Genomic DNA, 13,439 nt, shown 5'->3' with positions numbered 1-13,439 from the left:
GGCTGCTGCGCTAGCAGTGAACAAGGCTCCGTGGGCGTGGGACCCGCCAAGCCAGGCATATGTGCCACATTTTCTTAATCCCATCTATCATTCATGGACATTGGGGTTGGTTCCAAGTCTTTGCTATTGTGAATAGTGCCACAATAAACATACATGTGCATGTGTCTTTATAGTAGCATGATTTATAATCCTTTGGGTATATACCCAGTAATGGGATTGCTGGGTCAAATGGTATTTCTAGTTCTAGATCCCTGAGGAATAGCCATACCATATTCCACAATGGTTGAACTGATTTGCACTCCCACCAACAGTGTAAAAGCATTCCTATTTCTCCACATCCTCTCCAACATCTGTTGTTTCCTGACTTTTTCTCTTTTTTTGAGACAGAGTTTTGCTCTGTTGCCCAGGCTGGAGTGCAGTGGTGCGGTCTCGGCTCACTGCAAGCTCCCCCTCTGGGTTCAAGCAATTCCCCTGCCTCAGCCTCCTGAGTAGCTGGGATTACAGGTGCACTCCACCACGCCCAGCTAATTTTTTTGTATTTTTAGTAGAGATGGGGTTTCACCATGTTCCTGACCTCAGGCAATCCACCCCCTCGGCCTCCCAAAGTGCTGGGATTACAGGCGTAAGCCACCACCCTCAGCCTTTTCCTGACTTTTTAATGATCGCCATTCTAACTGGCGTGAGATGGTATCTCATTGTGGTTTTGATTTGCATTTTTCTGATGACCAGTGATGATGAGCATTTTTTCATGTGTCTATTGGCTGCATAAACGTCTTCTTTTGAGAAGTGTCTGTCCATATCCTTTGCCCACTTTTTGATGGGGTTCTTTGTTTTTTTCTTGTAAATTTGTTTGAGTTCTTTGTAGATTCTGGAAATTAGCCCTTTGTCAGATGGGTAGATTGCAAACATTTTCTCCAATTCCATAGGTTGCCTGTTCACTCTGATGACAGTTTCTTTTGTAATACTGGCAGATTCTTATTGCTTACTTGCTTTTAATGATACTCAGGATTGTAGGATACAGAGGACCTGATGTAGAGGAACTTGCCAAATACTGTAATGGAACACTTTCCACTCTCACCCTTACAGAAACAAACCTCCAGGGTTGTGAACAAATGTGTTGTAATTCACAAGTCTGTCCATTTTGCCTCCTACTGATATAAAATAACTGAGCATGGCTGTGATTTTTGCTCCAAAGTTTTCTTGGAGAATAAGAGAAGGTAATAGCAAAGAGGCTGCAGCCTGAAACCACTGATATGTCACACTTCTTCACACTCACCTGCTGTGGGAGAAAGAAGAGGTGGTTTGATTGATTCTCAACAAAGCCTGCCAGCCTTCAAATGGCTTTTCTTAAGTGAAGACACAGATCACTCTGAGGTTGCTCCACTTCTTTCTGCCATTTATCCCAGAGTAGTAAACACCAATCCTGTGATTAAATCATTTTTTATGGGGTTTGGAGTTATTCATTCAAATCTCATTAACTCAAATTTGTTTCTGGCTAAGGAAAGCTGTTTCTTCTTTTGTCCATTTTTAGGTATTCCATGCAACAACAGAACTTTTAAGTGTGGCAATGATATTTGCTTTAGGAAACAAAATGCAAAATGTGATGGGACAGTGGATTGTCCAGATGGAAGTGATGAAGAAGGCTGCAGTGAGTAGAAATTCATTCCTTTGGATTCCTGTATTCCATCTTCAGTTTACCTGTTTTTTATATTTTCATTCCCTTCTTGGTTTATTTCACTTGATCGAGGTTGCCATAGCCAAAATAAGAATAGTAACTATTGACAAACTGAGTCTGAAATTGTTTCTCAGAAATAAAAACTCTGGAATGGATTCTGTCGTCTTGATAACAGCATTAATGAATTAAATTTTTATAATGAGAACTTTTACTTTCTAATAACTTTAATCAAAGGAGAAGATCTTAAATAAAAAACCCTGTGAGAAAATAAATAGAAACTGGAATGCAGTGGATGACTTGTTAATAATGCCTTATGTTATGAACAACATCAAGTGCTGTTTCTTTCTTTAGGTTTGACCCAATAACTAATCTCCCACATGCTCCTATTAGTCATGTGGCCACTAATTGGCCATGTGGCAACATGTAAATTATACATCTTTACCAATACTAGTTACACTGGCAAACAATTGCTCTGATAACTAGTTTTCCTAGTAGGTTTCCATTTGTTCAGGTCTTATAAATCTTTTCCCAAATACTTGCTGTCACATCAGCACAACTTCAAGGAAATTCTCAATTCATTTCCATTCCTCTTTACCTGACAATCTAAGACCATAGGCAGCTGTTTATGTCAGTTCAGCTGTTACAACAGGTCCCCCTCCTCCCGTCATCTGCATTGTGGTATAGAGACTGTGTCAGGGCATGCTTCAGGAAGGAGGGGGTGGTTTGTTCGTACTGGTTTTGGACAGACTCATATGTTCTCTGTCCTCTAGATAAGGAGATTTCAAATTGCTACCTAGTGAGTCAGTTCCCAGACAGCGCTAAAACTGGCTTAATTTCTAGTTTTTCTTCCAAGTCTACCTTTAAATTACATGCCCTTTCTCTACTAAAGCCTGCAGCAGAAGTTCCTCCACCCTTCACCGCATTATCGGAGGCACAGACACCCTAGAGGGAGGTTGGCCGTGGCAGGTCAGCCTTCACTTTGTTGGATCTGCCTACTGTGGTGCCTCGGTCATCTCCAGGGAGTGGCTTCTTTCTGCAGCCCACTGCTTTCATGGAAACAGGTAGGATATCACAGTCTTTACTCTCAAGTGGCACTCTGTGGCCACAGACAACATATCTGCCCTCAAATTGTGGGAAGCAGATCCCCGTTGGGGACATTCAATCAATTCAATTGAGCTTTCGTTTTTTGGATCCCACTGTGTGACAAACATTTTTTTAAGGTATTATTGGTATAAAAAAAGAATACAAAGAAAACATCGAAAACGTATAGGCTTTTCCTAAGGCTGAGAAAATAAGACAGGGCTTTTAACTCAAAGGGAGCAAACTTAAGAGAATGTGTGGAGAATGTGGAGAAAAATGGGCACTGGAGAGTGACTGGAGAATGGAGATCCCCATTTAATATAGGAGGGGGATCCTGGAGAGCCTCATTAGGATTGGCTTTGGAAGGGCTTTGTCTTTACCAATGGGATTATTATGGGATAGATGCTCTTCCAGCTAAGGGTAAGAGGACATCTTAGAAAATAACCTCACTTAAAATGTAAACTTACTATTAGAATCTACTGAATCTTAGGTTTAAAAAAATCATTCACTTTTCATTCTTTTTTTGAGTATTTCAATGAAGTTATACAGTTTGGATATTTGTTTCTCCTGGAAATTATAGGATTTGTATTAATTATTAAGATAGCTTCACAACTGTTTGATTATTAGTCTCTAATGCTGTGAAACTGCTCCAAATAATGTGTTAACCCTAATATTTCTTTAGGTGTCCATTGCCACTCATGAGACATCAGCTAAGCAGATTGTGACCAAAATTTTGGGGCTTCCTTACTTTTTTCACTCCCACCTTTTACCCCACTGTTATGCTGATGGAGATGGAAGCTTCACATGAGATTACAAGTCCTTCTGTGACTCGTGCAAGGTCACAGAGGTCAAGATTGGGATTCTTGAAGGACTGATGGGAATGGCAGTTGGTGACCCTATGAATGGGCATTGTTGAGCAGTAACAGTGGTGATCATTAAGACTTCCGGTAGTTTGCCAGAAGGAATTTCACTAAATTCCTGCTTATAACACTTTGATTTCTAATCTATCTTGGTATTCACATCATTTGAATTTGGTAGTAGGGTTCTCCATCAAATGCCATTGTCAGCATGAATAGGAAGAATGTGACAAATTAATTCTAGTTACCAACATTCTTGACCTGTGTGTGGTTCATGAAATACCAGTGGCAAGAAAATGTCCAGGCATTTGCTTAGGACATTGTTGAGTGAATTTTCTATAACTCGCCACTCCGAATACAGCTTACTTCATTTCTGACTTCAGAGGGAGACAAAGGAGGCTCACAGTTATGCTTTCTGCCATAGTCCCTGGACAGAGCCAGTGGCTATAATAAGGCCCTGGAAGTCAGGCCCTTCTTTTTCAGCCCTCAACTCTTTAGAGTGCTTGTTTGTAAACTATATGTGGTTCTTTAAGTTGCTAACTTCATGTTTCATTACTGTTCTATCAGGCTGTCAGATCCCACACCATGGACCGCACACTTTGGGATGTATGTTCAAGGGAATGCCAAGTTTGTCTCCCCGGTGAGAAGAATTGTGGTCCACGAGTACTATAACAGTCAGACTTTCGATTATGATATTGCTTTGCTACAGCTCAGTATTGCTTGGCCTGAGACCCTGAAACAGCTCATTCAGCCAATATGCATTCCTCCCGCTGGCCAGAGAGTTCGCAGTGGGGAGAAGTGCTGGGTAACTGGCTGGGGGCGAAGACACGAAGCAGGTATGAATGTATATGAATGAATGGTCATGCCCTTCCACTGCAAAGGATGATAAGGTGTCTATGTAGTGCTTTAGGGTTCACAGAGAGGGTTCGTGTATATCATCTCCTTTGAACCTCCTGACAACTTTGGAAGGTTGGATTGGAGAAGGGTATTGTTATTCCTTTTTAATGATGCTATCCACCTGCTTTAAAAGAAGCAGGGCTCACCTCATAAAGAGGGAGAGGACTGTGTATGAGCAAGGACGGATTTTTTAACTAGATAGTCATGGGCCCTTTTCAAACTCTGAAGGGTATGCTACGTTATTCACTAGGGAAGGAGCAATTCCTCCCTTTTCATTCAAAGAAACGATTCATTTATAAAGGAGAGAAGGACACACATGCACATCCCACTATGTCAACTCATAGGCAACAGTCTGGAAGACTATGTGGTATGTCCTGCGCCTATGTAATTGGCTAAGGGATGAGAGTGAGGGCTGAACTTCAGACTGTCCTTAGTTTCCAGACCAAAAATTCAGGCCTGGAGGTTATACCAGCCTGGATTCGGTCCACCCAGAGGAGATACATTTTTGCAATTCCTCTGACAGGAGAGGACATCTTTTCAATATGCATAAAGATCAGGCTGTATAGTAGGGAAGTCCCTACATCTACCCTGCCAAGGTTTTTCATGGTCCAGGATTCAAGGTGAGATTCTGAAGATATAGTGAGGGGAAGAATCCAATGCTTTGTGAATGTATCCCCAAACCCTAGTGCTAATATTTTCCCTTGGTCTTTCAATCACCTCACATTCTTCTGTCGTCCTTTTCAAGGGTTTAGGACACATACAGCATCTGTAATTCCTGAACCTTGCCCTGCAGCCTCATTCTGACACTCTAAAGTGTGGGCAGTTTCTCAAAGGCAGCTTCTCACTGCTTTCATTTAGTTATTGAAGTAGTAATACCACCAGCTTGGGTCCACCAAGTCTCAGGGTCCCAAGGAGGGAAGGCAGCTGACTGTGTGAACACTTGTAACTTTGATAGGTTACTGTGCTCAGTGCTTTGATTACGTTATCATATATCACAGGAGGAAAGCATCTGCCCAACCAACTTATCATGAGATGTTTTCTTTATAAGCCTGAGTATGTGTGTGTGTGCTTATTTTTCTGAATCATCTAGCCAGGTAGGTTCAAAAGGAAGTGGAAGGGCTATATGCAAACTATTAGGTTTTTATGGTTCGTCAGAGACTCTCATATATCAGCTATGCTGCTCCATTTAAAGAGCTCTCTTGAATAGTAGTTATTAATAACAACTGTTGCTGACTCATCATTCTACTGAAAACAGGAGGGAAATGGTGAGGAATATGGCACATTTGTTCAAGTAATTGAGTCAGACCTTGGGTATGAATCTTGAGTTACCTGCTAGCTGTGTGTCACTGGGCAAGCCCTTTAATCTCCTAACCCTCCATTTCTTCATCAGCAAAATGAGGATAATAGTAGAATGTACCTCAAAGAATTGCTGCTATGAGGGTAAAATGAGATAATGTGTGTTAACTTTTCAAATGAAGCCGTGAATACATGTAGCCATTACCACTAACACCATTTCTACTTCCAATGTGTTTTGCAGATAATAAAGGCTCCCTTGTTCTGCAGCAAGCAGAGGTAGAGCTCATTGATCAAACCCTCTGTGTTTCCACCTACGGGATCATCACTTCTCGGATGCTCTGTGCAGGCGTAATGTCAGGCAAGAGAGATGCCTGCAAAGTAAGTCATTGATCCTTTCCCTTGCCTAACATGTTGTGCTTTCCATAAATGCTTTCTCACTTAATCTACATAACACTGGGAAATAACCAGGGCAGGTATTTCCCTTAATTCACCTGAGCTGCTCAGATATTATTTATCATCCAATTGCCTAAGATCATGGAGAGATATTGAAATAATTGATTCTATAGAACTCAGTTTTCTATAATGTGCTCCATGTATTTTCCTTCAATATTTAGAGGATGAGGTCAGCATTCATTATTCTGCCATAATTTTCTTATAACCAATTTATTTCCTATTTCCTTAGCAGCTGTCATTTAATTTCTAAAATTTGCAGGATTTTATGTACTCATTCCTTTGAAGCGTATGCTGGGGGAAAAAGGAGAGGAATGGAGAGGTGACAAAGAGTACTAATTTGTAGTTCGCTGGGTAGGCCCCTGGCAGTGGTAAAGTTGGAGGTCACCTTTGGGGTGACATTTCTCAGAGTCTGAGATTCCAATCTATGCAGTTACCTACATGATCGCAAAAGAGTAAACAGATGATTTAGAGCAAGCTTGTCCAACCCATGGCCCACAGGCCATATGCAGCCCAGGACAGCTTTGAATGCAGCCCAACACAAATTCATAAACTTTCTGAAAACATTATAAGATTTTTTTTGCAGTTTTTTTTTAGCTCATTAGCTATCATTAGTGTTCGTATATTTTATGTGTGGCCCAAGACAATTCTTCTTCTTCCAATGTGGCTCAGGGAAACCAAAAGACTGGACACTCCTGATTTAGAGGGTGAGTAGGACAGTGGGAGCTGTTCTTTCATCTTTCCACAATCTTAGCGATGATGCCACAAAAACTCATCCTATAATAATGACTTCTGTCTTCTGAGCTCCTATTTTGTGGCAAGCACCATGCTAGGTTCTTTACATAAATTTATTCTAATCATTCTTTTTCCTCATTTTATAGAAGAGGAAACTGGGCACAGAGAGGGTAAGTAAATTGCCCAAGGTCATACAGCTAGTAAGTGTAAATGTCTGAGCTGAGATTTGAACACTTGCCTCTCTAATGCTAAGGGTACTCTATTTTGGGTGCTTCCCATAGCTAGTCAGTTACACAGCCCTGTTCCACATAGCCACGGGTGTTTACTTAAACTTAGTAGAGTTGATGTGGTGACAATTAAAATAAAGACCCCCGTCTCCCTACTAGTTGGAATTTTGCTAATCAGGTATAAGATCATAATTTGGATACATGGGCAAATTTGTTGCCTCTGAGTAACCTGCAAGATTATCTACCCTCTAAAATAGGAAAATAAAACCTAGATATTATAATTTAAAGGATTAATACTGTGGAGATGATGTTTATACTTTGAATTGTTTAAGCCTTTGCTTAGAGGAATTGAGATATCAGAAAGGACTCTCAAGTGAGACTGATTTGTTTGTGATAATTGTGGACCAGTAGTTGTTAGGGTTTTTTCACTGGACTTGGCTAACTAAACAGGATCTCTTCTCCATGGGGCTATGAGCTAATCACTGAAGTTGCATGGCCCAGAGATAGAAGTCAACCTTCCAAGATAACCATGCCTCATAAGGTTGTTGTGAGGATTAAATGTCTTTAAACAATTCTTACCACATAGCTAGCACTAAATAAATGTTAGCCCTTACCACTACTACTACTACTATTACCACCACCACCACCACGATCACCACTAGTATTATTGAGGTTTATTATTTGTTTAGGGCTATGTGAGAGTCGTTTTCTCCAGTAAGAATCTTCTAATGTTATTCTTAGCCTAAAGAATCATGTTTTGTCTCATGAATGCAGCTGTTTGATTATAGGAAGAACAATTATAAAATGATAGAAGTTTCACATTACTTTTTGACACTTCCCAAATTACACAGTGATTAGCCAAGCAAAAACATGTCATAAGAGGACTCTTGAACACAGTTCATTAGATACAATAAAGATGAAACTGATGATCAGGGGACCAATTTACTTTATACTTATTTTTTTGTGTGTAGGGAGATTCAGGTGGACCTTTATCTTGTCGAAGAAAAAGTGATGGAAAATGGATTTTGACTGGCATTGTTAGCTGGGGACATGGATGTGGACGACCAAACTTTCCTGGTGTTTACACAAGAGTGTCAAACTTTGTTCCCTGGATTCATAAATATGTCCCTTCTCTTTTGTAATTGTACCAGTTGTATTTTTACTGTGATTTATGTTAAAAAATAGTTTAAAATGATGCAATAATTGGCTGGGTGAGGTGGCTCACGCCTGTAATCCCAGCACTTTGGGAGACCAAGGTGGACAGATCACAACGTCAGGAGAGAGAGACCATCCTGGCTAACATGGTGAAACCCTGTCTCTACTAAAAAAAAAAAAAAGAAAAAGAAAATTAGCCGGGCATGGTGGCAGGTTCCTGTAGTCCCAGCTACTCAGGAGGCTGAGGCAGGAGAATGGCGTGAACCCAGGAGGTGGAGCTTGCAGTGAGCCGAGACTGGCCACTGCACTCCAGCCTCGTTGACAGAGTGAGACTCCATCTCAATAAATAAATAAATAAATAAATAAAATGATGCAATAATTATTAATAAAATCAGTCCCTTACATTTTTTTTCAACTGGAAATGTCAGATTGCATACATTTAATACTGATTGAAAGACAGATTAATATGTGTTCCATAAAAAGTTTTCCGAAGGGAATAACTAAATTCGTTCTTAAGTACAAAAGGTTATGGATTCAGAGATGGAAGAAACCTAAAGTAATGTTATGAATCAAGCCTCTAAAATAAAATAAAAAAATAAAGGAGATGTTCAGGGATCCTTATTTTATGTCCCTATTCATGTTCAGGTATTTATAAAAATTAGAGCAAATTTCACTTATTAAAATAAGAAATTTCAGTAAAAACCATACCTGACCATCAGCATTTTCAAGAAACTAAATGCACAAAATATCTTCTTTGCAAATGCAAATAAAGTAAAACTCGGTTATTGACAGAATAAGTACCAATATTGTTGCTTTATAAACCAATTTCATCTAACCATATCATAGTGGACCATCTTCGCCATGGCACATGGTAATGTTGTATACAAAGAAACCAATCAACCAACCAACAAAACTGACAGCAACCATTACTAAATGGCAGAATAAAGCATCATGGTAATTGAATTGAAAGCATGTATATGAGAGTCAAAGAAATTATTGTAATGCTGGTCAGCAAAAAAAAGGGAAAGAAATTTTTGAATGATTGTTGTGAAAGTGGAATTTTTCAGAAATATTATCATCTGACTTTTGGTTATTTCCTAAAACCCCAGTGGATGAGACTTTCTTTTACTTTCAGACTCTTATAATACCTTACATAGTTGTAAATCTATAGCACACTCTCAATGTATCTTAGTTCTTGATTTATTTTATCTGGATTTAGAGGGTTTCATACTTGATCTCCGAATATTTTTTCATCAACAGAAGCCAGAATTGATAGTACCACCAAATGAGTGAAAACAACAGAGAAAAGAGTGATATTATTTGTTTTCCTGTTATAAAGTCAAAGCAGTAATAACAATACTATTATCAGGTAGGGTCTATTAATAGAATAATGCACAGAACCTTAGGAAATCTTAATGTAACAGCAAAAGGAGAGAGAGCAAAAGGTGTCATCCCCCAGGCCAGATAACTTTTTCAGTTCATAGAGCATACTTCTATTTGTTAAAAGACTGTTCCCTCAGATTAAGGATAAAGCATCTTAATAATACCTCTATGAATGGGCCTCAAAGGTTTCAGTAAACTGGTTATATGACAGTGCAGTTCAGAGGGCCAAGTCTACCACTAATTCAAAAGGGAGGACTTGGCTACTGAATCCACTGGACAGAAGAGCAAATTAGGCTGATATTTCTTATAATCTATATTTATTTTGCCTGGATGGCTGTGACCTATATACAAGGTGAGTTGTACTTTTTACTTTATGGTCATTTCTAGGGCATAGAATTGCTCTTCACAAAATACATGAAAACCTTTGCCTAAGTCTGTGATCTCAGTTACGGGATGGAGGAGGGCTGGCATGATCTGTGAGATCCATCAGAGGGAGTTTGTGAAAGCACATGTATGCACTACCACTATAGGCCCTCACTGGTATGAAAGTGAGTACACTATGTTCCTTAGCAGTGCTGAGGCACGGAAAAGGTTGAAAATCAAACCTAACTTACTCGGATATTGCTTGTTAAGATGCCTTTAGAACCCGAATGAAGTGTGAATATCCACTTCATTCTTGCAAAGGTGTGAAGTAAGGCAAGCCCCAAGAATGGTTTTGTTAGCAGAGTAAAATGGCCTTCATAAACCAAGACAGCAGCATTTCACGTGCCACGTTATTGGGGAGAATTTGTAGGGACTCATGCCCTCTTTCACAGTGCCTTGAAAACAGCACAGTGAAGCACCACAAGCAACCATTTCTCAATTGTGTTCTACTTGATTAGCTTGAGTGACTGACCCGGTTGCTGATGTTCGCAGTAGTACTACTTGCCATCTGACAACACACAGGAACAAACTGTTGCGTATTCCAGAGTCACTGACCTATTTGAAGGGAATGAGATGCTTTGGTGTGTTGGTGATATCACTCTGATGATGTCACTTTGTTTTTTTTGGTTTATATGATAATCATTTAGGAAATTATTTGCTTCTAAAAAGGATTTAAAAAGAAGAGCAAGTACTATTACAGAAAAGCAACATCAAAAATCTTATATTGGTCAGCAAATACGTTTTAATTTTTTAATGTTATTTAAATTGGACTCTTCAAACAACCTAAAGCAATTGAGTCAATAATAATTTTAAATTATATTGAAGAAATCTATTTTTGAAATAATAGTGCATTTAAAAAGCTACCCTCATGTAAATAAATTCTGAAGGAATTACAAAAACAAATCTAGGTAGAGTTTGGTTCCTCATTCACAAATGCTTGACTTCCATCAGAATCATTTAATCTAAACTTGGTTGTACCTCTAGGGAGAAACACCTCTTCCTAACTTATTCTGAATCCTTAGAGTGGAGTGAAACTGGCAGGATGAAGAAAGTCTTCAGGTAGGGTTGGAACTCTCATCTGCATTCTAGGTCAGCTGTCTGGAGATTAAGAAATTTGCAGTTAACCAGAACAGGAACAGGTTGCAAATAAGAATCTAAGTAGTTCAGGTACTATGGAAAGTGTCAGCAAGTGTGAGTGATCAGGAATATAGGACAGGACAGGAAGAAAAATCAATATCAAAAGAAAACTTTGAATCAAGGGTTAGTGCTAGGTGCTAAGGGTTGCGGGAGGGTGGGTATTAGCTACAAAGACACGGGTAACGTAATGGAGCATTTACTGAGATCCTTTCATTTTTCAGGCACAGGAATAAATGCTTTACCTTAATCTTCCTGCCTCTGCTAGGTAGGAATTATTTTATAAGAAAACAAACAGACATTAAACGACTTGCCCAAGAACACACAGATAGTGAGAGTCTAAATTTGATCCCACTTCTGTCTGCCTTCAGAATTTATATTCCTTCCACTGTAACATAGGACAAGGGTTAGGCATATGGAATTACAGAAATGCATTCAAATCTAATTACAGAATACATAAACCTTGCTTAACAGTACTCAAAATTAGGCATTAGAAGACGTGGTTTAGGGTGTGCATGAGACAGGAACAGTTGCTTTTTGATTCTCTGGGGGAGTGAAGGCGGCTTTAGGTATCTGTGCCTGGAGAAACCAGGCTTGGAGATATCTACTATCCATCTGATGTGAGAAAAAAAATCTCACATTTAGGCTGAACTCCTGCAATCAAATGAGGGAACTATGAGAAAAGTTTTCTGGACCCTGGATAAGGATGGGGGTGGGGAGATTCAGAAGTTTGAGAGGTCTCAGTGCTTCCAGTCAGGTCTGCATGTTTTTGTGACTACAGATCCTATCAAGATCTCCCTGCAAATTCCCACACCCTTCAATGGTTCTAGTTCTTAATCAGTCTCCAGTCCCATTTAGGCCTAGGGGTGTTAACAGTGTTAACAGCTTCGTGCTATTGCTAGTCCCTGGGTACCTCACCATTCCTTGTTGATTCCCTTAACCCTTGCTCCTTGGTTAAAATTCCTGTTCAAAACTCCCAGCTGAGAATGCAGCCTGATTCTTGCAGGATCTGCCTGTTGGAGCAGAAGTCAGTGCAGGTCAGCAGATGAGTCACTGCAGACTCCCCTTAGCAGGCGGATGGATCCAAAGTTCAGGGGATCTGGTAGCAGGCACCAGACAACTGGAGACAGGATAGCTAGGCTGTGTCTCAACATCAGGCACTGAATATGCCAGACTTTTGGACTCAAGTCAACGTATTTGGAGTGGAGCTGATTTATATGCTTCTTGTTAATGATCTGGTCTTAATGTGTGTGTGTGTGTGTGTGTGTGTGTGTGTGTGTGTGTGTGTGTGTGTTGCGTGGAGGGTGAAAATGAGGAACAAGACTATTCGGAACAGAAGCTTGAGAGGTGAGGCCCTTGGCCCAATCCACGCTGTGCTTAACAAACATAATTCCATGCTAACTAAACCGGAAGTTCTGAACTATAGATAGGGTGTCAAGGAGATTGTGTGTGCGCAGGAATTTTGTGTGTGTGTGTGTAAGGCCCCTCCCCTCAAAGATAAATAATAATGGTCAACATTTATGAGTGCTTGCTGTGTCAATCACTGTTCTGAGTGCCTTGCTTACAGCAACCCTTGTAATCCTGGTAAAAACTATATTAGGAGGGTACAAATATTACACCACCTTTCCAGGCGAGGACATTGGCACAGAGAGATGAAGCCCGAGGTCTCACAGTGAGGAACGCCCTGGGTGGAGAATAACCCAGGTACACTGGTTTTAGAGTCCACTGTCCCCAGCACCACACAATACTGTCTCTGTGCCTGACTCTGGACTTGACGAGGAAGTGTGTTGGTGTATATTATTCACCTTCATATACTCAGAACCTAGCACCATGCTGGCACGAGGCATGGTTATTTCTTGATTGAATGAATGCACTTTTGCTAGACCGCGAGGACTGTGGCAAACCCCAACAACCAACAGTTCGTGGGCTTAGATCGCAAACTTTCCTCCGTTGGACGGTGCGGCCCGGCCCATCTTTTCCTTACCACAGCCCGACACCCAGGCAGCCCCTAAACGCAGATGGTCCGCATCTGCAGGCGCGGGGAAAGGCACAGCAGGCAGCGCCCTGAACAAACCAGAAAAACAGCCCTCGGCTCTAGAGCCCACTGCGAGCACGGCTTTAGGTGCT

General features: G+C 40.4%; 1 protein-coding gene across 1 annotated transcript in view; it reads left to right on the top strand.

Annotated features, from left to right (window-relative positions):
- Nucleotides 1-8,362, top strand: part of TMPRSS7 (transmembrane serine protease 7) — a 37,034-nt gene extending 28,672 nt beyond the window's left edge. Inside the window, exons 12-16 of the mRNA XM_077994239.1 lie at nucleotides 1,532-1,648; nucleotides 2,565-2,736; nucleotides 4,180-4,448; nucleotides 6,047-6,183; nucleotides 8,189-8,362. Coding sequence (XP_077850365.1) covers nucleotides 1,532-1,648; nucleotides 2,565-2,736; nucleotides 4,180-4,448; nucleotides 6,047-6,183; nucleotides 8,189-8,359 — 866 coding nt within the window. The 3' untranslated portion in view covers nucleotides 8,360-8,362. The remainder of the gene's footprint in view (nucleotides 1-1,531; nucleotides 1,649-2,564; nucleotides 2,737-4,179; nucleotides 4,449-6,046; nucleotides 6,184-8,188) is intronic.
- Nucleotides 8,363-13,439: the final 5,077 nt, after the last annotated feature.

The sequence above is a fragment of the Macaca mulatta genome, chromosome 2 (genome assembly GCF_049350105.2).
Source record: "Macaca mulatta isolate MMU2019108-1 chromosome 2, T2T-MMU8v2.0, whole genome shotgun sequence".
NCBI classification, from domain to species: Eukaryota; Metazoa; Chordata; class Mammalia; order Primates; family Cercopithecidae; genus Macaca; species Macaca mulatta.
This window is presented reverse-complemented; position numbering and strand designations above follow the sequence as displayed.